Source organism: Pempheris klunzingeri, chromosome 4 (genome assembly GCF_042242105.1).
Source record: "Pempheris klunzingeri isolate RE-2024b chromosome 4, fPemKlu1.hap1, whole genome shotgun sequence".
Classification (NCBI taxonomy): Eukaryota; Metazoa; Chordata; class Actinopteri; order Acropomatiformes; family Pempheridae; genus Pempheris; species Pempheris klunzingeri.
Window position 1 is genome coordinate 24077986 of NC_092015.1, and position 25964 is coordinate 24103949.

General features: G+C 40.5%; 2 protein-coding genes across 2 annotated transcripts; both read right to left on the reverse strand.

The window, feature by feature from the left end:
• Window positions 1-15289: 15289 nt before the first annotated feature.
• LOC139199570 (complement C1q-like protein 4) lies at window positions 15290-16371 on the reverse strand. The gene is made up of 4 exons (XM_070828619.1): window positions 16365-16371; window positions 16078-16191; window positions 15838-15978; window positions 15290-15723 (listed from the first exon to the last, which is right to left on the reverse strand). Exons 1-4 carry the CDS (start codon window positions 16369-16371, stop codon window positions 15290-15292), a joined length of 696 nt encoding a protein of 231 aa, XP_070684720.1.
• A 3160-nt stretch (window positions 16372-19531) lies between these two features.
• On the reverse strand, window positions 19532-24284 carry ftr86 (finTRIM family, member 86). Its single transcript, XM_070828621.1, has 11 exons — window positions 23775-24284; window positions 23327-23422; window positions 22940-23173; window positions 22656-22818; window positions 22482-22574; window positions 22277-22336; window positions 22101-22151; window positions 21955-21996; window positions 21768-21833; window positions 21464-21666; window positions 19532-20247 (listed from the first exon to the last, which is right to left on the reverse strand). Exons 1-11 carry the CDS (start codon window positions 24282-24284, stop codon window positions 19912-19914), a joined length of 1854 nt encoding a protein of 617 aa, XP_070684722.1. The 3' UTR covers window positions 19532-19911.
• Between the last annotated feature and the right edge of the window lie 1680 nt (window positions 24285-25964).

Consider the following 25964-nt stretch of genomic DNA (forward strand, 5'->3'; position numbering starts at 1 on the left):
GTTGACACTTAACAGCAACTTCACAAGGATGGAAGGTGTGATGAACTGATCAGTAGAAGTGTCACAGATATATATGTTTCTCAGAGCTCCTCCCTTGTTGCCTCTGAGCTTTTTTCCTAATCGCTCCTCCTTGTTTTTTTTTAATCTTTTTTAATCGGCTGCCCTATTTTGCTTTTATATCTCGATAACTGGGGATGTTCCATTATATTTGCCAGCTCCCACTTTCTAAGCAGACACACACCCTCCAGGGCTTTGTGCGGTTCGTTACATCATCTGTCATCTGGACTGAGGTGCCTGTGCTCTCACATCAGCAGACAAGATGTTTTAAGAGCTGCATGATAGTGCACATGATTTTTATAATTAACCTCATTGCCTCAGGCAGCTGCACTGTCATTTTGTATGTAGTACTGAATTCAGTGTGATGTAGTGATTGAGTGCACTGATCTCCTCGTGATTAATTTTTGGGGGGTACCAGATCCTGTTGCAGAGTATGTATTAAAAGAGGTTCTATAAATGGTAAAAATAATTTTATCCTGACTCTCTAGTCCTAACAGCATTCATTACAGAAACAGGGTTTGTCCAAAACATATTAGCCCCACAATTATGATTTCAAGTTGAATCCATTTATTCTTTTCAGTAGTTATTGACTTTTCCATGTTCAAATAACACATTTTAATCCAGTGTAGTAGTGTAGGAGGGGATATGTATTTCCACTGTTTGAGTATCACTTTCTCAAATACAAGTTTATCAATTGTATATAAGAAACTGAAGCAAAAAAATCTAATCTAATCAAAATAATATTACAACTCAGTGGATACCTTGCTGTATCCTGTAATATGTTTTAACGCATATAAATATAAATGTCTGGATTGAAATGATCTATATCAAAGTTCTATATCAAACCAAATCTTCTCAACTTTACAAAAACACTAAAAAAATTATGGATTTATGGACTAATCTGTAAATCCACATTTAAATCCAATATATTTTTGTCACATTTATTCATTGAACTTATTCAATTCATAACATAATATTTTATGTCAGATGAAACAAACATTTTCATTAGCCATACGTTGAATTCCAGTATTCCCTCAACCTTAAATATAATAATATAATATATTAAACACTAAATATTAGTGCTCCTTAAATCTTGGTTCCAATAATGTATCTGAAATACATTTTGTCACAAACTGTCAACAGAGTGTGATATCTGCAGGATTCTGTAAACTTTAATATTATAATTATTATTATATTATTCTAATTAATTAGCAGTCCTTCAAATGATCGTTTTGGATTAGAACTCTGAGTTGCACATACATGAAGAATTCTGCATTAATCAGGCCAAAATTGTTTTGCTGATCAGTCAAGATCATAAATTTGTTCATTATTCATGAATGGTTTCTATCTTCATGCAAATTGACTCAGTGATAAATTTTGAAGAGGTATCCTAAGATTGTTCCATAAAGAATTATATTTTGTAATTGATTTTGACACTCTCCAAATACTGATTTTTCTCCATGTAGAAAACTATCACAAAAAATCAGTCTATCCTAAAGTGGTACCGTTTTATAATCCAGTACACTGTATCTTAATTATCAGTCTAACTTTGTCAACAGCAACATCTCTGTTGTACATTGTGACATTATTTTGTATCTTCAATTGCTTTAACAGGGATTGAAACAAGTAACTCAGAATTCCAAGTAGTTTGTTGAAAGTCTGGTTTATTTTGTTGGTAAGTTTCAGTATTTTTATTCATATTTCTATTAAAATTTACATCACATCCTTTCAGGAGTTCAAGATCAACAGCTGTTACAAACCAGGGTACTTAAACAGCATGACATGAAAAAGACATGATAATTAGTATGACATGATCTCAGGAAGAATAGTGAACCAAAATGGAATAAAACAAACAAAATATGAATGACAGCATTTTGATGGGATGGGTGATAGTACAAGAGATCAGATAAAGATTAAAGGCTACAAGTCATGACTGTCACTACAGAAAGATCTCATCTAACAGACACAAAAATGGTATAGGACAGGAGTTGGGACAAATCCCAGAACAGCTACATTTGCTAACTCAATCAGTAGCATACAGCAGGAAGCCAGTGAAAGTGTTGTAGTGCCTGTTGTTATCGCAAACGAAACAGTTTTGGGGCAGGCTGACAGACACCTTGTCCCCAGTCTGCAGTTTCATTACCACAACAACACTGGCGCTGTCTTCGAGGTCATTACCATTTTGGTGTAGCTCAGCCACTATCTGGTTGTTAACCTGCAAATTCGCGCAGACAACCAGAGTGCTATTCGAAAGATCATTAGTTGCGTAGATGGTGACAGCAAGACTGTACACACCGGAGCGGGGAGTGGTGAAGATACCAGTCTGCGCATTGTAGCCATCTCCCAAGTTGATGAAGATATGGTTAAAGATGATGAGGCTGTCAGTGTTGACTGGGCCAGAGCAACTCATACTTTTCATATTGTTTAGTGCAACTGAGAAGGCACTGCGGCTGGCTGGAAATTCAGAGAAAAAGAAATAGTCAGACTGAGGGTATAAGAAATGGACCACTTTTGTTCTTTAAGACACTATCATGATGTTTTGCATTGTCTGCCTACTTGTGTGACTCATGGATGGGTCACTCACCCCTCATGTTGTAAATGCTCTGCTTTGATTTTGTCAGCTCCTGGTTCATTGCTTCATAGGTCATGTTAAAGAACCACTTCATCCTCTTCATCTGTGTCTGCATCAGGCAGCAGCCACACGAAGCCTGGTCCAAAAGACACACTGTACACGCACACACACACACACACTTTACTACAAATGGTTTCAGGTGAGAGTATGTGCAGACTATTGATTATATGCTGACAGAAGGGATAGAAGTATTTCCTTAACAATCTCTCACCTTCCTTTGGGTCTACATACGGTGGTGTTGAGCTGACAGGTCCATCCCAGTTGTAGTCCTGACCAAAAGCTGCATGCAGCAGACACAGCAATACAGTTGCTGGGGGAAAAGAAAAAAGGCATGTATCACTAAACCCAGAGGGAGCTTTGCTGTAGATGCCTCTGGTTTTCTAAGGCAACAAGCTGACTGAACTACTGTGAACTACTGCTGTCCTTTTTCTAATTTTGAGAGAAATTGTAAGCTTTAAAAAGTCTCAAATATACTTTTATTTCCTTCATTATACTTCAATTGTTTTCTTCTATAATTAAATCTTTACATACAGAATTTAACCATTTTATCGTTCCAAATAATAATACATTTTGACACTAGTAAGCCACCTTTGTTCAGAATATTTCTAACTTGAACTACTTCCATTATTTCAGTTGAAAAGTAACTTGCCTGTGAGGCTCCAACCATCTCTCTAATAAATATTACGTTACTGTAGTTGCAACTTGTCTCACCTCTCATGTTGATGCTGATGAATGATGACGGCTTCAGCAGGATGGAAGCTGTGTAGACTCCTGATAAGACAAAAGTTGGGGATATATATTTTTAGGAAAGCCCCTCCCTTGATACCTCTCATTTTTATTCCTTCTCTTTTGACATGGCTCCTCCTTGTTTTTTCTTATTGTCCACCCTATTTACTTTTATGGCTTTATAACTGGAGATGTATTCCTTTATCACTAGGGGCTCATACACGAGCAGACAGACACACCCTGCAGGGTTTTGTTGTTGATGCCACCCAGGTATCACATATTGCCTGAGGTGTTCTGAAAATAAAGTTCCGTTTTCTCATCTGCAGCCAAGGATTATGGTTTGTAGAGCTGCATAGTTAGTAAAACAGGTATTTTACCTGATGATGGTCTAGGGACAGAAACATTGTATTTTCAATAAAGTTTTCTGCAAGTAACAGCACAGTATACAGGAGCTTTCTCTTGTCCTGCTTTTGGACATTTTCTTCTACTCACCCGTCTACAAAAAACGGAAGCATGAACCTTTTAAACAAGTTTTAGAGCTGCATAGTTAAAGTCAGTTTTTGATCTTTTAACCATACAAACTCTTCCAATCACCCAGGCCACAGATGAATGAGAGCATACTTTCCTTCTTGCTATGAAAAAAAAACTTGCCATGAAAACAAACTGCACTTTAAACATGTGGCACTACTACATTTATGTTCTTCAGCCACCATGTTGTTGATGATAGCTATTGGTGATTCCAAAGAGTCTCAAACAAAGAGGAAGGGATATGTGGTCACTGCTTCCTTTATGCAACAGTTGGCCTTGTATAGAGAAGAACTTGCTCAAAATACCATTTTGAGTGCTACTTCTGGGTTGAAGCATATGTTGCTCAGCCAGATCTGCAGGGTGCATGATGAAAGAAGGCCCCCCATCAATGAGTGCTCTGAGTGTTTCATTTGAGGGTAAGAAATACACATTTAATTTGAATTAACTTTCCTTAAGGTATGAAGGTTGAGTCAGCTTGTGCAAGTTGCGGGAGACAGAGGAGAGAAGCAGGCCCAGTATCATGCCATAATGGAAAGGAGGCGGTGCGCCACCAGGGACCCAGCCTCATGCAGAGTAAAGCTCTTGAGATGCAGAGGAGAAAAGCAACTGACATTTAATCCAATTAATATATAGGAATATTACAAGTAGTAGGTGCCTAGCACCTAAAGCCTAGCGTATGAAAGGTCAATCTCAAATGTCAGTATAAATGAACATTGAACTCAGTGAGCAGGCATCTGATGGGAAGGGATTGGAAATCAAATAAACAAGCAAACAAAGTCAGATAAATGTAGAAATAACAGTGGTTGGCATGGTTCTTTTTGACCAAAGAAGCACTTTAGTTGCCAATCCAAATGTTCTAATTGCACGTTTAAAGTATAAAAATACTTTACAAGAATATACAAACTCCTGTAGCACAGTAATGCAGAAGGAGGGAGGAAGAAATCCAACATTGCCAGTATAGAAAAAGGCATTATATGACACTAAAAACTATTAAAATGCACAGATAAACACATGTATATCATTTACCAGTATCTCTGGCTCTCCATAGCAGCTTGTTGGTAGTCATGTAAGTCATAAACTGAAACATACACATAAAATGAAAAGAAAGTCCAGACTCTCCAGCTGGTCCAGAACGCTGCTGCTCGTGTACTGACGAGAACTAAAAGAAGAGACCACATTTTTCCTGTACTGGCTTCTCTTCATTGGCTTCCAGTAAAATCTTGAATAGAGTTTAAAATCCTTCTCCTCACCTACAAGGCTCTTAAGGGTCAGGCTCCATCATACCTTAAAGAACTCATAGTACCGTACTACCCCACTAGAGCACTGTGCTCCCAGAATGCAGGCCTACTGGTGGTTCCCAAAGTCTCCAAAAGTAGTGCAGGAGGCAGAGCTTTCAGCTATCAGGCTCCTCTTCTGTGGAACCTCCTTCCAGTTTGGGTTCGGGGGGCAAACACCCTCTATACATTTAAGAGTAGACTAAAAACCTTCCTCTTTGACAAGGCATATAGTTAAGGGCTGGATCAGGCCTTAGACCAGCCCCTAGTTATGCTGCTATAGGCTTAGACTGCCGGGGGACTCCCATGATGCACTGGGCTCCTCTCTATTCTCTATCCTCCTCTTCCTTTTCATCATTATGTCTCATGTCCGCCTAATGTCTGCCACTAACTTGCTATCTTCCCCGGAGCCTTTCTGTGCTTTCTCATCTCTCAGGTTCCTGTGGATCCTGGTCCTGGTCCTGCTGATGTGGTTCTCTGCTTCATGAATCACTGCTGCGGATCGTCGGCCACTCGTCATGTTTTTCAATAATATCATACTGCTGATCTTTTAGTCACACTCCTGTTGTTAGTGCTGTTAGTGCGTTTCAATAATATCATACTGCTAATATTTTAGTCACACTCCTGTCGCCACTGCTATAGTCATTGCTTGTACATTGGTTGCTGTATGTGTTGTCTCTCTCTCTCTCTCTCTCTCTCCCTCTCTCTCTGTCCAACCTCCACCCAACGTGGATCCTGACAGAAGCCCCCCACATTGAGCCTGGGTTTGTTTGAGGTTTCTTCCCGTTAAAGGGGAGTTCTTCCTGCCACTGTTGCTCAATATAATATCTGATGCTTGCTCATGTGGGAATTCTTGAATCCTTAATTTTGAATTCCTGAATCGTTGGGTCTCTCTCTCTAATTAAAGAGTTTGGTCTAGACCTGTTCTGTATGTAAAGCGTCTTGAGATAACGCTGTTGTGAATTGGCGCCTTGATAAATAAAGATTGATTGATTGATTGAAAGTGACAAGAAACACTACAGGTGCTGTTCAATCGTTCAATACAGATTTAAATGCTATGAACATATCAAGGACAAGAGCCACACAAACTAACAACAAACAAAAGGACTGCACAGGCAGAGATAATCAATAATTCTGTAAGAAATTTGAAATTACCATCAGTTTGCTGCTTTCTGTGACAGAGAGAACACTGGCATCTGACGATCACCCTAGTTGGATTAAACTCATAAAATCAATTTTAGGCTGTGGTCATTAGAAGTGCTGCTAGGGAAGAGATTGGGGGGAGATTCCAGTCTTAAAACTCAAATCTGGCCTGTTGGTTGTGGTTGTTACAGCGGTGCTCTGCTGCCTCTTCCAGGTTCCTGTGGGCCACCTGAAGATGCTCCTGGTGCAGCAGGGCTCACTCTTGAGTAAGCGCTCTGAACTCTTATCCTACTACGGGTAATATACGGTAAACGTCTTCCCTCATTTCCGGTTTGTCAGAGCTTCTGTGTACCATGCCGTTGATACCGTCTTTACAACTTTAATTAATTCGGTTTAATACTTCATTGTTACGTTATATCACCTGTTACGCATTTAAACCTAAGCAAGAGCACTTCTGGCTCTCACTGTTTTAGCAACAGTCCCGCTATTTCTACAGTTTAGTAACTTTAGTTTATCAACTAGCTTAACAGCTGACCTAGCTAAACAGTCGGTGATTGCTTCTCTTTCTCGCCCTCTCATGCTCAGTGTATCATTTGTTATGTCTTAAGCGGAATGGTACGTGTAATAAATGTAGTTTATTTGCCGTGCTGGAGGTGGGGATTAGTGAATTAGAAACGCGGCTCTGCACCGTAGAAAACAAATCAGTAGCCGCTACAGTCAGCCAGACCTCAGTAACCGGTGCGAGCCGACTTAACTTAGCTCCTAATCAGCCAGGAAGCCAGGGCGGCTGGTGACTGTCCGAAGGATGCATAATCCTAAGCAGAAGCCCACGGCAGACTTTCTGGGGAAGATCTTATCTGATTAGAAGAGACGGCATCCATCCCACTTATAAACTTGACAATCCAGAGCTGAGACCAGGAGGCAGAGCAGCAGCAGACACGCTCCTCTGCTCCTCCATTAGAACAGTCACCCACCCAACATCCCATAGAGACTGTGTCCGTTCCCCGACCATTCAAATCACTTAAATCCATTAAGTCCAGCAGAAGAGGAGTTCTGCAGAAACATCTAATCAAAGTTAATACCACCACTGGCAAAGTCAAACAGGACAGGAGAGTTAAATGTGGACTTTTAAACATCAGATCTTTGCCATCCAAAGTTTTAGTAAATGATCTGATATCAGACCATCATATTGATTTATTGTGTCTTACTGAAACCTGACTGCATCCTTAACAATATGTTAGCCTTAATGAAGCCACTCCCCGAGCCATATTAATACTCATATTCCTCAAGACGCTGGATGAGGAGGTGGAGTTACAGCCATTTACAACTCTAGTTTATTAATCCAGTCCAGACCTAAATTTAACAATAATTAATCTGAGAGCCTTGTTCTTAGTTTCTCACATCCAAACTGGAAAACACTACAACCAGTCTTATTAGTTACAGTGTACTGCCCTCCTGGCCCGGACTCTGAATTCCTAACTGAATTCTCTGAGTTTCTATCAAATTCAGTCCTTAGTGTAGATAAAGTAATTATAGTAGGTGACTTTAATATTTATGGGGACGATGATAATGATGGTCTGAGTACTGCTTTCAGCTCATTATTGGACTCAATTGGCTCCTCTCAGAGTGTAAATGAACCGACTCACCGCTTTAACCACATCCATGACCTTGTTCTGGCATTACCTAATAACATTTGATTTCCTATTACTGGACTATGCGCCATTCGACGAAAATGTGCTCACTAGATGCCTATCTGATAGTGCTATTGCCAAATTCAAGGAAGTGATTCCATCAGCATTTAAGATAATGTCATGCCTCAATACAATAGAAGACCCCTATGTGAATCTTAGCCCCTGCCAAACTGATTATCTGGTCGATAGTGCTGCAGGCTCACTGCGAATGACACTCAACTCCATTGCCCCACTAAAAAAGAAGATAAAACAAAAGAGACAAGCTCCTTGGTATGATTCACAGACCCACAAACTCTAGCAAAATTCGCAAAAACTTAATCTTGCAAGACAGTCTTAAAACCTATAGAAAGGCCCTCTGTAATGCCAGAGTGCCTATTACTCCTCATTAATAGGAGAAAATAGCCCTAGATTCCTGTTCAGCACGTTAGCCAGGCTGACTATAGACATATTTGCAACCTTCCTTTTCACCACTAGATCATTGAGAAAGTTGCCAATCCGCTGTGTAATTTTCTAAATACTAATTATCTATTTGATGATTTTCAGTCAGGTTTTAGAGTGAATCATAGACAGCACTGAAGGTTACAAACGACCTCCTTATGGCATCAGACAGAGGACTTCTCTCTATACTTGTCTTGTTAGATCTGAGCGCTGCGTTTGATACCATTGCCCATCACATCCTGTTACAGAGACTGGAACAGTTCATTGGCATAAAAGGAACCACATTAAGCTGGTTTAAGTCTTATTTATCAGATTGATTTTAGTTTGTACATGTTAACAATGAGTCCTCTGTCCACACTAAAGTTAGACATGGAGCTCCACAAGGTTCGGTACTGGACCAGTATCATTTACCTTATGTATGCTTCCTCTGGAAGATAAGATAAGAGACCATATTTCTCCTGTACTGGCTTCTCTTCACTGGCTTTCATAAAAATCCAGAATAGAATTTAAAATCCTTCTCCTTACCTACAAAGCTCTAAAGGGTCTGGTTTCATCATATCTTAAAGAACTCATAGCACCGTACTGTCCCACTAGAGCACTGCGCTCCCAGAATGCAGGCCTATGGGTGGTTCCTAAAGCCCTCAAAAGTAGAGCAAGAGCCAGAGCTTTCAGTTATCAGGCTCCTCTCCTGTGGAATCTCCTTCCAGTTTGGGTTTGTGTGTCATTCTCTCTACATTTAAGAGTATGCCAGAAACTTTCCTCTTTGATAAAGCTTATAGTCTAGGGCTGGCTCAGGCCTTGGACCAGCCCCTAGTTATGCTGTTTTAGACCTAGACTGCCGGGGGACTCCCCATGATGCACTGGGCTCCTCTCTGCCATTGTTGTTTTATGTAGCACTTTGAGATTTGCTAATGTAAAGTGCACTACAAATAAAAATGCATTATTATTATTATTATCATTATCATTACACCTCATGTGTCTTTAATGTCTGTTACTAACTTGGTATCTCCCCCAGAGCCTTTCTGTGCTTTTCTCATCTCTCAGGCTCCTGTGGATCCTGGTCCTGGTTCTCCTGCGGTGGTTCTCGCTTCATGAATCATAGTTACTGTAGTTATTATTATGTGGGGGTGTCAGATCATGATTAACCTTGCCTTAAAAACCAGTTCAGACTGCACTTTGCTGCTAAATCTGTTTTGCAGTTAGTCATGCTCCACACTTTTTGATTCCTGCTGCACTGTTTTGTCTGTACTTTTGCTTCTGTTAATCCCTGTCTTCCTTTTCTCACTGAGGACCTGACTCCAGCCTCTGTCTCAAGTGCTCCTTCACTGCCTGACTCACCTGTCAGCCTGGTCCCTCAACCTCAACCAAAATCTGCACTCTCTCCTCTCTCCTCACTGCAGTGGTAGGGTTCAGTACTAGCCTGTGGCCCTTTGTTGTGTGTCTTCCCCTCTCTCTCACCTGTTTCTTGTCACTCGTCACTGTCTATTAAAGCTGTAAAGGCGAAAAAATAATCTTAAAAAAATAGCCTTGCCTTGACACCATCTGCATACATCCTATGCCATTGGTAGATCATTATAGATCATTATTTTTTGGGCAGAATTAAATTTTTTGAAATTTGATGTTAGAAATCTACTGAGTCGTTTATTGATAACAACACCGTTCCTGGGTCATTGGAAGTTCATAAGAATAAATACAAAGAGAGATTTAATTCACATTAAAGATTGAGTTGGTATGTTTACATTGTGTTTTTCTTTTTTTTTCAGAATCAACTTTATTTGCCAAGTTTGTACAAGCAAACAAGGAATTTGACTGCGGTGAAACTTATCTCTCTACGTACAGTAAAAAAGTAAGAAATAAATTACAACAATAAGAACAAGAACAATATAAGTACTCATAACAACAGTATATACAGTGGAGGTAGGTGTGGTGCATTTATGTACAGTCCCTGACAAAAGTCTTGTCGCTTACCGAAGTTGTTGGAACAACAAATAATAACTTGACTTGTAGTTGATCAATTGGAATCTGAAATGGCTTATGTGAAAGGCAAAGGCCTCTGGATTATGTGTATTGTATCAAAATAAGGTTTTGTATCATTCATTGAGTTTTATCATTTAATTAGAACAGGTCAGATTTGGCTTGGGCAAAAGTCTTGTCGCATACAAAAAAAATGTATGGTAGAAATTATATTTTATTTTGAATACACAAATATGCTACAATAACATCACAGCATAAAGCTATGGTCCCTTGGGAAAAATAATTAATATCATGTATGACTCCCACGAGCTTGGAGGACTGCATCCATACGCCTCGGCAATGACTCAAATAATTTATTGATGAAGTCATCTGGAATGACAAAGAAAGCAGTCTTGTAGGACTCCCAGAGTTCATCAAGATTCTTTGGTTTCATCTTCCAAGCCTCCTCCTTCATCTTACCCCAGACATGCTCAATAATGTTCATGTCTGGTGACTGGGTTGGCCAATCCTAGAGCACCTTGACCTTCTTCGCTTTCAGGAACTTTGCTGTGGAGGCTGAAGTATGAGGAGGAGCGCCATCCTGCTGAAGAATTTGCCCTCTCTTGTGGTTTCGAATGTAGTGGGCAGCAAGAATTTGTTGATATTTCAGGCTGTTAATGTTGCCATGATCTTTCGCACACCCCCATACTGGATGTAACCCCAAACCATGATTTTTCCTCCACCAAACTTGACTGTTTTCTGGGTGAATCTTGGGTCCATGTGGGTTCCAACGGGTCTTCTGCAGTATTTGCGGCATTTGGGATGCAGATCAATGGATTATTCATCAGAAAAATCTACCTTCTGCCACTTTTCCTCTGTCCATCCTTTCACCAAGCTGTGGGCCTTTGCAAATGCAACACAATTTTTTAGTTGCCTTCTGTTTAATGCTGGCTTCTGAGCACTAATTTGGCCATGGAGACCACTGCGTGAGAGAAACAAACTGACTCGACAAACTGTTCTTCAAGATACAGGGGTTTCTGGCGACCACTTCTCAGATCTGACCTTTCTGTTCTAATTAAATGATAAAACTCAATGAATGGTACAATACACATAATCCAGAGGCCTTTGCCTTTCATATAAGCCATTGATTCCAATTGATCAACTACAAGTCAAGTTATTATTTGTTGTTCCAACAACTTCGGTAAGCGACAAGACTTTTGTCAGGGACTGTAGTGCAATTTTGTAGTGCAAATATAGTGCAAATGTGCAGAGGTATGGGACTATTGCACAGTGGTTCCTGAGTCTCTGAGACTAGTGAGAGTTCATCAGGGGAATGGCCTGGGGGAATGGCCTGTGTCTGGTGGTTCTGACTACACCAGTGGACCAGCTGTTCCACCTCTTGTCTGTATGCCGACTCGTGTCGTCCGCATACTTCAGGAGTTTCACAGAAGAGACCCCTGAGGTGCAGTGCAGGGAGTCCAATTGTGTTGGTGGGAGGTGTGAAGGACTGCTTCTCAAACCTGCAGTAGAAGCTGTTCAGGTCGTCAGCAAGTCTGAGGTTTCCTTTAGGGTGGGGGGATGGTCTCCTGTAGTTGGTGATGTGCTGCAGGCTTCTCCAAACTGATGCAGGGTTGTTGGCTGAGAGGCTGTTTATTAGCCTCTCACTGTAGCTCGTCTTAGCTACCCTGATCTCCTTTGCCAGCCTGTTTCTGGCCTGCTTGAACAGGGCCTGATCCCCACTTCTGTAGGTTTCCTCCTTGGTCTGACGCAGCTTCCCAAGGTTAGGTGTAGACCAAGGTTTATTGTTGTTGTATGTGATGATGGTCTTGGTCTGCACACACGTCCTCACAAAAACTGATGTAGGACGTCACAGTGTCCGTACGTTCGTTGAGGTCAGTTGCTGCAGCTTCAAAGACACCCCAATCAGAGCAGTCGAAGCAGGCCTGTAACTTCAGCTTTGACTTCTCTGTCCACCTCCTCACGGTCCTTACCACAGGTTTAGAAGTTTTTAATTTCTGCCTGTTGGTCGGAGAGTCCTAAAGCTGCACGGGGGACAGAGCAATAAGCGTCCTTTAACACAGTGTAGCAGTGGTCCTGTTACATTAGAATTGAATATTACAACAAAATGTTTTCAATGTTAATTAGAACTTTAAATCATAAAGTGTTTCATATGTTTCTCAAACGTTGTACAGGTCAGTCTGACCTGACAGACTGGAGTCTCCTCTATTGTTTTAAGAAGCAGATGTAATATCTTGATTGTAAGAAACAGAAAGTTCTTGTTTTGTAAACATATTCCTGCAGACACATGCCTACGCAGACAACGCTGACGGCTGGTGGAGACTGACGCATGAACCCACCGGACCAATCGAACAATGTGTACGTGTGATATTGTGATACTCTACCCTTTAAAATCTGTTGGAAAACCCAGTTCTTGGCTCCTCTGGCCAGAACCTCCCCCCAAGGTCTGTCACAAGCCCAGCGCTGCCTGAACCCCAGCGTTGTATTGCATTGTATTATTCCACCTGTGAATCTGAATTAAAGGCGCTTCTGAGACCCGACTGAACCCTCTGGCTGATCTGTGAATAATCTCGGGCTGTCCATTAAAAGAATGCGGGCCCTTACAGTCCAGAGTGTGAGCCTCTCTGGTGGGACACTTAATGTGCTGTCTGTACTTTGGGAGCTCATGGGTGAGGTTTGCTCTGTTGAAATCCCCCAGAATGATGAGAAGGGAGTCTGGGTGTTTTTTCTCTACTTCTGTTATCTGGTCGGCAAGCTGTTTTAACGCCTCTGTTACACAGGCCTGAGGTGGGATGTAGACACCGACCAGGACAAACAAATTGTGTACATGTTCTGAACATGTTAAACACAAGCATAGCGTTGATTATGCTTTTTGCATGTTTTTAGTTTGACCTTTCCTTGCAAAGTTAATCCTGCAGACAAGGGGGCAGCTGTCTTATGTACAAAACATATACTGAGGGCAGCACAGTAGTTTTACTCTAGGCATTTTTGCTGCACTCTAAAATAAAAAAGGAATTATCTCTGTGTCCTTTTTATAATGTTAGTGTTACATTAGAATTGAATATTACAACAAAATGTTTTCAATGTTAATTAGAACTTTAAATCATAAAGTGTTTCATATGTTTCTCAAATGTTGTACAGGTCAGTCTGACCTGACAGACTGGTGTCTCTATTGTTTTAAGAAGCAGATGTAATATCTTGATTGTAAGAAACAGAAAGTTCTTGTTTTGTAAACATATTCCTGCTAGATACATGCCTACGCAGACAACGCTGACGGCTGGTGGAGACTGTGACGAACCCCCCGGACCAATCGAACCTGGTTGCGTGTGATAATCTCTGTCAGGACCTTTAAAATCTGTTGGAAAACCCAGCTCAGGGCTCCTCTGGCCAGAACCTCCCCCCAAGGTCTGTCACGAGCCCAGCGCTGCCTGAACCCCAGCGTTGTACTGCATTGTATTTGACCTGTGAACCTGAATTAAAGGTGCTTCTGAGACCCGACTGAACCCTCCGGCTGATCTTTGAACAATCTTGGGCTGTCCATTAAAGAATGTGGGGTCCTTACATTAGTACAAATGATCACCACACACACGGCATCCTTCAATATTTAACACTCAACAAGTACTTTTCTCTGTATGCCTTCCAACCTTTGTTGGAAATTGTTTGCATAAATTGAACATTTTTGACAAGCGCTCTTTACTGTTGATTGTCCTCAATCTAGTGGTTACTAGGCACTCTCCAACTTGAAGCATGAAGTCACACCTCAGAGATTAAAATTTGATGTTGGTGACTTAACTTAAAAATTAGAAAAGCACAGGTGTAAAAAAAAGTGGTTTTGACTGAAAGCTTCCTGAACTACTAACTTGGTTTTGTCCCCTGTTGGCTCCTTGCAGCAGAAGATTAGTCTTCTCTGCATGTCTACAGTACAGTCTGTACAGTCTACAGTGCAGCTCTTCTGTCATCTCATTTTAGCCTTAAGGTTCACTTCTAAAGATGTTTGCTTTGTTTGCCAACAACCATTACTACAATTGGGCATCACTCTTAAAATTTTAGAATATGTTAAAATGACAAAAAAAATCTACAATGGTGGAGTTAAAAGTTTAAAGTTAAAAAGCATTGAGGTTTTGTTTTTAGCCTGCTGCTCATATGTGCTTGAGAATAGTGGCCAAAGGCAATATAAGACATAACACACTTGAATCTCTGAGCAAACTATTGGGGAAGGGTTGCATTGTGAATGATTTGGAGCCAGGTTTTGAAAAGGGAGAATACAGCATGAAATAAAACAACTGATGTATCTGATTCAACTGGATCAATTTTTTTTTTCAAACTGTCCATCATGAGATGCTAAGTCAATTGTGTACTCTGTGCCAATGTCAACATTAAAACAAAATACGCCATAATGCTAATATTTTGCTTACCATTTTGTTTTAATCAAAATCCAGGATTATTTTCTTGTAACTATACAGCTATATCTATATCTATACAGCATACATCCAGCACATAAAAGAACAAACATTTTGAGACACACATTATGACATTAATCAGTTAGGATATAAACAATTAAGAACAGAGACATACACCATTTTGAACTTAGAGTAAAACTTTGCTTTTGTTAAAAGATAATATTTTGTGTGAGGAAACATGATGAAATAAAATAAGTAAAGAGTGAAGGTGAGAGCATTGTGTTGGGATAAGTAAGAATAGAAAACAACAGATAGATTAAGATTACTTCGCACAACTGTCACCACAGAAATATTTCATGTATCAGACGCAAGGCCTTGTCAGTAGAGCAAGATTTGGTACAATTCCGAGAGCAGCTAAATTTCCCTAACTTAGTCAGTTGCATACAGTAGATAACCAGTAAAAGTGTTATAGTGGCTGTTGTTATCACAGAGGAAACATCCAATGGGTAAATTGACAGCCACCTGGTCCCCAGCCTTCAGGTGGTAGGCCACGACAACAGTGGCACTGTCTTCTTGGTCTTGCATATTTTTTTCTCTGGGTCTTGCCACCACTTGGCCATTAACTTCTAGAGTGGCGCAGGCGGCCAAGGTATTACCAGGAGAACCAGCATCACTGTAGACGGTGAGGGCAAGGCTGTAGACACCAGAACGGGGCACAGTGAAGATACCAGTATCTACATTGTATCCGTCTCCCACGTTGATGAAGAGATGTTTGTAGACGATAAGTCTGTCATCGCGGAAGGGGCCAAAGCACTTCAAATTGTTTTCATTGGTCAAAGCGACAGAGAAGGCACTGCGGCTGGCTGAGGATGCAGAGGAGTACAGAAAAGCATGAAGACTGGACTTTGATTGGATCACATGACAACATACAAAGGTTACTCTCTTTGGGTTTGTGGAACTTATACAATTTGTCTCACCTCTGACATTGTTGAGGATGGTCTTTGTTTTTACCAGTTCCTTCTCCAGCTCATTGAGGCTCATATTAAAGAACAGTTTCATCCTGTGTATCTGTTGCTGCATCAGACAGCAGCCACATGACGCCTGGTCCTGAAGACACACTGAGCACACATCGAAATACAGTAGGCTGCAGATGAGAGTATGTGTACATACAGTGACTATGGCCTATGCCTAGACTTATTTTCTTAAAAAACTCTCACCATTGTCTGTGTTGGGATCTTTTCCTCCATTTCCTGGATTTTTGTCAGGTCCGGTCCAGGAATATTCACCAGCCTGGATAAATGCAGCTTTCAACAGACACAGCAATACTATAGCTGGAAGAAGAAGAGCAAAGCCATGTACCACTAAACCCGGAAAGAATCATAACATTGAATCTTACACACTTAACATACATCTTAAATGTTGCAACCATCTATCTACATGCATTGCCTCTGTAGTTCAACCTCGTTAATTATTGCAACTTTTTTCAAATTATATCAAGTCTCACCTCGCATGGTGATGCAGGTATCTGATGATGGTTTCAGAGGGGCAGAAGGTGTGATAGACTGATGTAGGAGCAAAAGTTGCACACATATATATATATGTGTGTGTGTATATATATGTATATATATATATATATATATATGGCTTTTAAGTCACTCCTCCCTGTCTCCCCTGAAGTTCACCCTGTATTCTTTTTGCCTAAACACCTGCATACATAAACACCTTTGTACATTAACTCATTTCCTTTTGAGTTGTTTCACACTCACACACACACACCCTCCAAGGCTTTGTATTGTAGATGTAGGTCAGGTATCATCTATCCTCAGAGGCAAGTAGTTCATGCGGTTCTGTGTTCCCATCAGTTAACAAAAGATAGTGGCTTTTCTTTGAGTTTACAGGTGCTTTATTGTGCAACAAAGTTAGCAGCACAATCCACTAAATAATAACAGTGACGGTGCATTGTTGTGTTTTATACCAGCAGATTTTTAAATCAAGATAGATATTTTGCACCCAGAGGTCATGCCATCGGTATTAATTATATTATCCAAATTTGTCCAACTTTTTCAGTTACAGCCAGACACCATCTCGTGTAAAATGAGAGTTTCATTGTCCCCATATGAATAGTGTTGAATTACTTACTAGCACAAAGTAAGGCTATGCTTCTGAAGTTTTGGAATATGAAAGAAAAGACACTGCATTGCAGGTTAATGAATTACAGTTTAGCTGTGTCAAAAGAAAGGAGTGAGTAGATAAAGACCAATGGATGTCAAGTAGTTCTAGTTCAATCCATGTGGGAATACTAAAGATGCCACAGATAACTGGATGGGTAGCTTAAAAGCATCCAGGTCACCAAGTGACAACCACGAGTGATGAGCAAATTTTAAATCCTTAATGTCTCTTTTTCATGGATCTGACACCCTGCATCTCCATTCTCTACATGCCTGCTCACCATTAGAGCAGTTAACGTTATGGATCTGACTTGACCAGGCACAGACACAGACAAAAGAAAATCGTTGTTTAAACAGAGGAGACATTGCAATGACTTACATTTTAAATTAAATGTTCACACACTTTTTTTTTATTTGCATACAGAGCGGAGAAGTGAGATCCGATCACAAACAGTCACTGGAGACGCATATGGAGATGTATTTTAATGCCAAATGTAAATAGATGAACGTAGATCTGGCCACTTGTGATCAGATCACAAAAGACACATTAGATATTCTTTTAGTCACCTAAATAGGTACATAATCTGCATTGTCTTATATAATGTTCACTCTGGTACTGAGGGCTATTCAAACAGTCAACAAGCATAATTTCCATGGTATACTTAAGTGCTTTAAGAGATATAAACCTTCATCCAAAAAATATAGAATGTTAGAAAAAAAAGATATTTGAATGGAAATTTTGGGAGTGTACCAGGGTGGTGCGTATCCCAGGATTGCAGATGTTGTGAATGATGAGTGGTTGAGACTCTTGTGTGTGTGTGTGCTCATGTGAGTCAGAATTTGTGTGTGTGTGAGTATCTTTATAGCAACACTTCAACAAGCTAATTTATTTAGTGTTCTCCTTCATGTCCTCATCCTCTGAACAAAAGGAAAGTGTCTAAATAATATGAATAGGATTTAACTGAATAAACATCATATTGTATAAAGAGATGTGGAATATCATAAGAAGAGAATTAATCTGAAAAGTAGGAATGAACAGATAAGACTTGAAAAATGTGTGAGGATGTCTGACTCCTGTGTGCGTATGTGTGTAAAACTATTGATTACCATCTGAGGTCTTTTCTTTTGGAAATCTGAGGGCTTTTATTTTGAAAATCTGGCATTCGCAAGAGTCCCTGTTACCTTTTGAAACATTTTGAAATGAGATTGTGGAAAAAGTTTTAATGGGATTTGAAAAGTAAATAATAAAAGTAAAAAGTCTGTATTTGTATAGCGCCTTTCTAGTTATTTCAACTACTCAAAGCGCTTTACATGACATCCTCATTCACCCATTCATCATACAGGAGAAATGTAATTTGGAGGAGACTATTCTTTCATACTCATTCACACTCTGAAGCCATGCTTCAGGAGCAAGTTGGGGTTCAGTGTCTTGCTCAAGGACACTTCGACATGTTGACCCATAGGAGCTGGGGATCGAACCCCCGACCTTCTGATTGAGGGACGACCCACTCTACCACTGAGCCACAGCCGCCCCCAAGTAATGCCCAGAATGTGCACAACATGTTGAATATTCTGATATTTTAATGGAGTTTCTACCTGAATGTATAAATGAGTAGTGAAGAGTTGAAAAAGTGGAAATTGGGAGCATTTGCTCCATTCACCTGAAAGGGGAAATTTTCGCAGAAAACATTACATTTTCTGGAAAGTATGTATGACATGAACATGAAAAGTTATAGTGCATGAATCCCAATCAAACTGAATGTTTTGAAGTTTGAATGATGTTTCTACTTGTGGAAGGAGAAGTATGCCGAAAAAAGTAAAAAGAATAACTAGAACATTTTTATTTTTTTTTTGCATGTGGAATGCTAATAGCTGAATGAAATCGCAAAACATTGTGGAAAATGCAGAAATGCAGAAAGCTCAACTGTAATTCAGTGCAACCCTTAAAAACCTGAAAATGAAATTGGCAGAGATGGCTGTTGGAAAAAGTTTAAGAAGTAGTACAGTTAATAGTAGTAGCAGTACAAGTGGTAGTAGAAGTAGTAGTAGTACAGGTAGTAGTATTAGTACTGGTTGTTGTACTACTAGCAGTAGTAGTAGTACAGGTAGTAGTATTGGTACTAGTAGTACAAGCAAAGTACAAACAGCTGGAGGTTTATATTATCAGCAGAAGCTGTGTTACTGTATCTGGGGCCTGAACAGTGCTGTGTCATGGTGAAGCCTAACTGTTGATAGCACAGAGAGCCCTGCAGAGGTGCCAATCTAACAAGACATTTTGGCTCAAAACAGTAGGTCATACACCTGAGCCATTGTCACTATGAACATCACCACTTTGAGCTTCACCATTTTGCTGAAGATGAAGATGTGTATTTTGTTTGGAGAAAGTTTAAAAACGACCAAGATATCATAGTTTTAAAAGTCCAATATTTGTGGTCTTGCTGAAAAATTCAGAGCCAAAATAACATACAGTGAATGAGAGAGTTGAAGGGTTCTCTCATTGCTTTTGAAAATCCAACTGCTGAAATAATTACATTGTCTTAAAGAGGATACATTTGTCTATGTTTTGATGTAAAAAATAGTGTATAAAAAGTTCAGGAATAAGAACCAGAAAGGCAGAAGAGCATCATTACCGATGATGTCACCCACTCTAGGCAGCACATTACACACCCATTATAAACTCAGGAAAAGAACTGCAAAACTGTAAAATAAAAATAAAAAAGCTGAATAGTTGAATACATCAATAAGGTTGGTGCAAAAAAAAAAATTTAAATCAGACATTCTGAATACGTTTGTTTCTTCTCTTTGCATTTCTGGAAGCAAGAACACATTTATGACCTTACTAAAAAAAGTGAAAAAAAAAACAGCCCATCATTTACATATAACTCAATCCAATTGGCAAATAGTCACTGTTGCCCCTACTCCTGCCCAGAACCTGAACCCTGGGTATAGTGGGCCTGTGAACTGGGCCTGGTGTTGGTAGATGAGATCAACCTGGTTGTTGGCGATGCGGTAAAAGGCCAGAAACCCTACATGCTGGTCCAGATAGATGCCAATCCGTTTGGCCTTAGGTGAGCCCAGCAGTTTTTCTTGGCCATCATGCCAGAAGGAGAAGCCACTCCCAGACCAGTACAGGCTCCAGGACAGAGCATTGTGGCCCAAACGGCTTTTGTCATCAAAACCTTTGCGTTCCATCTCCTTGTATGCCAGGCCAATTGTGATCTGCATGATGGGACATGAAAAAACTATATTAGGAAATAAGCAAATCCTGCTGTCGGCAAATGCCACCGAGGGGTAACTGTGAAATTTTATCTTCAGTACCTAAAAATAACATGTAAAGGGAAGTCAGAAAAGTATGTAGTTGTGTTGCTCACACCAGCACATTACGATCAACATTACTGTGAACTACAATGACCAGTGACCAAAATGTGGCAGGAAGTGCCAATTTTGAAAGTCTCATTTCCCACACTGTAGTTTTATACTGAAAGAGCAGCTTTACTGGTCATGATTGGGGAATCATGACCAGTAAAGCTGCTCTTTCAGTATAAAACTCATAAAACGCAACATAAAATATTCGTTTTTTATTGTGTTCTGTACTAGTTTCAGCAATAAGTAAATGATGAAATGTTGTCTCCCGGTGGGCATAATGCATATAATCTACAGTTTGTCAAGACATATTGCAAAGCTACTTAACTCATCTGGGCATTGTTTGACTCAAAACCAAGCTTTTGTTGTGTTGTCTTTGTGACCTGATTCAACATCATGTGCATTTCAATCCACAATTAACTTGGAAAGTAACCCTGAACCCAAAAAAGAAATAACCATAAACCCTAAAGAAAATAAACCCTAAAGAATAGTTGCCCAATCCTACTCCCCCATACACAAAGAGAGGGCATGTTTGTAAAAAATTATCTATCAACACTGCCTTTTTATATCGACATGGTACTCCCCCAGTCTCCCTGATAAAAATTCTTCACTTGATAATTTCATCCACCGCAATCTCACCTCATAATTCAACTTAAACTACCAGAGAGCCCTGAAGGCAAACTTCTTTTGTGCTCACTGATTGAACAGACAGCCAAACAAATATTCACAGTAACATAACAAGGCACAGTAACATAATAAGTCAGCATGTCTTATGTAGTTCTCCGTTGTTTTGTTTGGACCACAGCTGTGTAATTCTGGCTGGGATAGATGACTTCCTGTGATTTCTCATAAAATAAAATCCATCTTGTTTCTAGTAAACACATTACCTGCCTCCTGCAGCCCTTGGCAAAACCAAGTGGAGTATTTCAGTCGGTGGTGACAGTCTGATAAGGACAGTTTCTTGTTGTGTACCAATTTAAAGTTAACATTTAATTCAAGCAAATTTCATCAAATTTGCAAGGATATACCAAACTAAAACCATCTATTTCCCAACTGATTTATAAGGAGCTACCTTCTGGCCAGTCCACTCCACCTCCCAGTAGTAAGGGCTCCCTGCCAGAGGCTCTCTGCAGAGAACCTGTCTCCAGAAGTGGAAGCGTTCAGGGTGATCTGGTGGGTTCAGATTCCCAGCCCGCATTGTGGCTTTACGATCTCCATCTGATAGCAGCACGTGGCGATACACTGTGTTGGGGTCCATGGTGGGTTCAAAGCGAACTGAGGGGAGAGAAGGTATTTTAGTGAGGACTCTGGGCCCCTCTGAAGGCTTTGACACTGTTGTAGATTCTGTTTCATATTGTGGAGTATAAAGGACTCACATTTCAGCAATTCTTCTCTTGTTTTTGACTCTGGATTAGCAAGTCCCACTACTGGTACAGGAGGCACTAAGGAGGGAAAAACAAAATGAATGCATCAAATCTGGTATTAAAAGTCATCTACACCACACTCTCTACTTCTGTAAGAGGAAAAAATTGTACAGGCAGTTTCATATATTTTTGTATTTACCTTGCGGTTGAGGAGGAGGGGATGGAGCAAGGGGGGCTGAAGCTTCACATCCAGAGAGAATGGGAGAGAGGAAACAGGAGCTCAGCTTCTTTACTTCTAACATAACAAACTGTTTTTTGTACTGCAGCAGTCTTTCTGATTCTTACCTTGAAGGCATGCAAGGCGTAGATTAGGATATTTGAATGAATCCTGATGCCCTGTGGGGAAAGAATGAATAGATGAACAAACTATTAACTCTAGGACGTTCTAACAGCCACATTTAAGAGCATTTGTTTTAGGAGTCACAGTTTCTATAATTGTGAGCAACAGTTTCTATGATAACTTAAGGTCTTATAAGGTCTTCGAGGCAGTAGAGGTGGAGGATCTGTCATCATCTGATAAACTAAAGAAAAGAGTGAGTGAGTTATGAGAAACAGATCTGAAGCTGTCCTTTTTTTAAGTTTATAACTAACAGTCAAAACAAGCTCATTGTCAGCTCAAACTTATTTTGCGCTTGTATTGAAGTGGGTGATTTTAGGTTACTGTACCTGTGTTTTGTGCATTGGCCTGAACACTGTCATTAGCTGCTGTAATGACTGTTGCTGCACAATTGGGTATTGGAGCCATTAAGACCTGATTCACTGCAAAGAAAAAAAATTTTGACTGTCTGAATAAGAGAGGAGAGGAGAAGAGAACGAAACAGAACAGAAGAAACTACTGACTTAATGTGATAATCTTGGCCAGGCTGGCTTTGCAGAGGTCCTGTATTGATTCTTGCAGTTCTTTCATGGTTGAGCGAATGGAGGCCACCACCACTTCCTTCTGATTCAGCACTGAGCCTCCTATGGCACCTGTCTGACCCAGTGGCTCCATGGTAAGGAAATTCTTTTGAGCAAATGACACAACCTATTATAGACAGGACTTCTCATTTTATTAATGATTTATTTATTGATTCTGTAGTTATCCAGTGAAATCAATTTCCAGAAACATTGCTCCCACTAATCACCTTCAAAAAGCAGATGTTGTCCTGCATGTCGGCCAGCCTGCCCAGCTTTTCGTTCCTCCATCGCAGCTGTGTCACTTCCTGCTCCAGTCTGTGGATTTGCCCTTCAACTTGGCTGCTTAAAGAGGTCTCATAGGTGCTGAGGAGCTCACCAACCTGGGTACCTGTTTGATTCACATGCTTGGCCAGCTCAGTGAATGAATCTGTGCTATCTTGCTCAAAAGCCTGCAACAAGGCCTGGGATTGCACAAGGAGGAAAAGGTGGATCAAGCAAAAACAGGAATGAAGAAGTTATGCAAAGAAGGTACAAAGAATGTAAAGGTGTGTATCAGCTACATGCAAAACATCAGAAATGGGTTTCTAGACCAAACAATCATAATTGTTACTTACCATCTGTTGGCGAGCAAAATGTCGGAGCTCATTAAGCTTCTTTTCAGACTCCTGTATTCTCTTCTGTACATCTACCTGCATTTGAATAAACTCTTTCTAGAAACACACACACCACCCATGACTTAGTATAGTGAGGAGTCAAACCCACCCCCCCACCCACACACACACACACACACACACACACACACACACACACACACAGGCCCTAGACTGTGTTTGTGATGTTACATTTTTTGGCCAGAAAATCAGAGTTATCAGATGAACATCAGCTGAACTTATTCATCAGTTGAACAAGTTGTTCAAGTTCAGCTACATGTTAGAAATGCTACACTTGTGACATCACAGTTCTGGATTTACCTGCTCTTAAACACCAAGACCAACATGAGAGAAAAAACAACTACAAAAGAGTACTGATAATATGGTGGTATTTGCCTTGCTCATTTCATACCTGTCTCTCCTTCCTCTCCTCCTGTGATTTGAGCACACGATGTCCCTTGTGTCCATGCAGGCAACACACCTCACACACGCACTCCCTGTCTTCATGGCAAAATAGGTCCAGGGGTCGGTTGTGTCGAGGGCAGGACCTGGGATCCATTGTGGGAAGCTGAGGGTAAATGCTGTCCTGTCCCACCCCTGTATCCGGTAGGACCTCCAGGTAGATAGGCATTGATGGTGGGGCAGAGGAGACAGCTGTGAAGGAGCTTTGCTTAAGGCTACTGGTTCTCAGTTTCTCCATAGCTTCCATTAGCACAGTGCTCTTGCCCAGTGAGGGTCGAGGGTTGAAGATCTGCCTACACTGGGGACAGCTGTACTGACCATTGTTGTCTCTCTTGTCCCAATGACTCTGAATACAACCCAAGCAATATGAATGTCCACAGGGCAGAGTGGCTGGGTCCTTCAGGGTATCCAGGCATACTGAGCAGACAAAGGTCTCCTCTTCAGACCAGGCTGAGGCCATATGGTGTGGGGTGGAACAGAGAAGAATGAGCCCAGATTTGTTAGCTAAAGAACTAGATATAATGTTAGCAAGTCTTAAGTTAAGACACCCAAAGATGTCAAGGCTGAAATGCCAGTTGAGCTGAATGAAATGCTGCTTAAAAACCGAGGCAGTCTGGGCTCAGGGTGGGGCTGGTAAAACTGGTAGGGTGAGGAGTTTCTCTCCCTTATGTCATAGATTCTATGATCAAATGATAAATAGTAGGCCTCCTAAACTAATGATAACTTTATGTCACTGTGAAAATTAACTAATTACTAACAATGGAATCATAATGTTCAGAATGTGAGCCAAACTGTGATGTTAGGCTTCATAGAAACTAAAACTATAATGGACTTGGGTTTTAGTCTAGCCCTCAAAAGAGGACAGACTGGTTTTCCCCCCCTAATGATGCAAATTGCAAAAAATGCAGGGAGTTTCCCCAATGGATTCATCAGTAAATACTGTAAACATTCTGTCTCATCCCCACACTGTATTTATATGTGGTTAACTCAAGCTAAAAAGAAGAGCTGTGAAATGAATTTGGTGTCATCACAGCGCAGTGAGCGCGCCATTGACGCAAGTGAAGCTTTGCCACTTGCCATTTTGTATTCTCATAACTCTGTATTGTTTTACTTGCTTTGGGTCCTAGATTCTAACCAATCCAGTGCTTCTTCCCTGTTTAAATATTGTTAGATCAGCAATAGACACAACCCACAACCCATAAAAGGCAGTTTAAGTGATCACACCTGCTATCTTGACTTGATAATATTCACGAGGGCTAAATTTGGTCCACTCTTTTGTTTTGTTTTGTAGTTTTTTACAATGTTACGTGCCCCACGTATGTGTGTGTGTGTGCTGGTGTCTTGGTTCTCTCTCTCTCCCCACAGGTTCCTCCTCTGCAGGAGAGGTGGAGAGGTTAAGTTTTCCACAGTTGGTTAGTGGCATTCAGCTTTTGAGTTCGCTTTAAGTTGTGTAATTCTTTGGTTTACTTTTTGAATAAATACTTGCTTTCTACCCATCAATTTGTTTTACCTCCCCTCATCCCCTAAACATCTTTTGGGTCAAAACATACAAGTTGAATTACATTTAAAGGGCCAATACATCTCATTACTTTATGGCACTTTAAATTATTTGTCAGTGCTCAATCATTGGCCCTACACTGGATAGAGGAGAAGGAAATAATAGTTTTTCAGCACTGTTAAGCATAAGATCTGGTAAATCATCATTTAGAACAGACATTGTTAATGAAATATTCGTAGTAATGTACAGATTGAACAGTAAAGGTACATCTACATGCTTTCTTTGGATTCCTGCTCATGTTGGTGTGGAGGGAAATGAGCAAGTGGCTATTCTGGCAAAACAGACATTAAAAAGTAAACATGTAGACCTACAACTTCGATTGAGCAAGGCTAAAACTGAGCTACTCATTAGGACATATGCGTCCTGTCATACTGACTGAAACTGGGAGACATTTATACTATGTTGGAGCTGGGGGATGGTGGGCTTCAAATTTGACTGCACTGGAACTGTAAAATGCAGTCATTGTAGCCAACCAGAAACAGTCAATTTATTGTAGGAAATGTAGTTTTAGGAGGAATCACCTTATTCAGTCATTAAGGAAGGCAAAACACCATGATTTTTCATGGACAGGTCTCTTGGGGA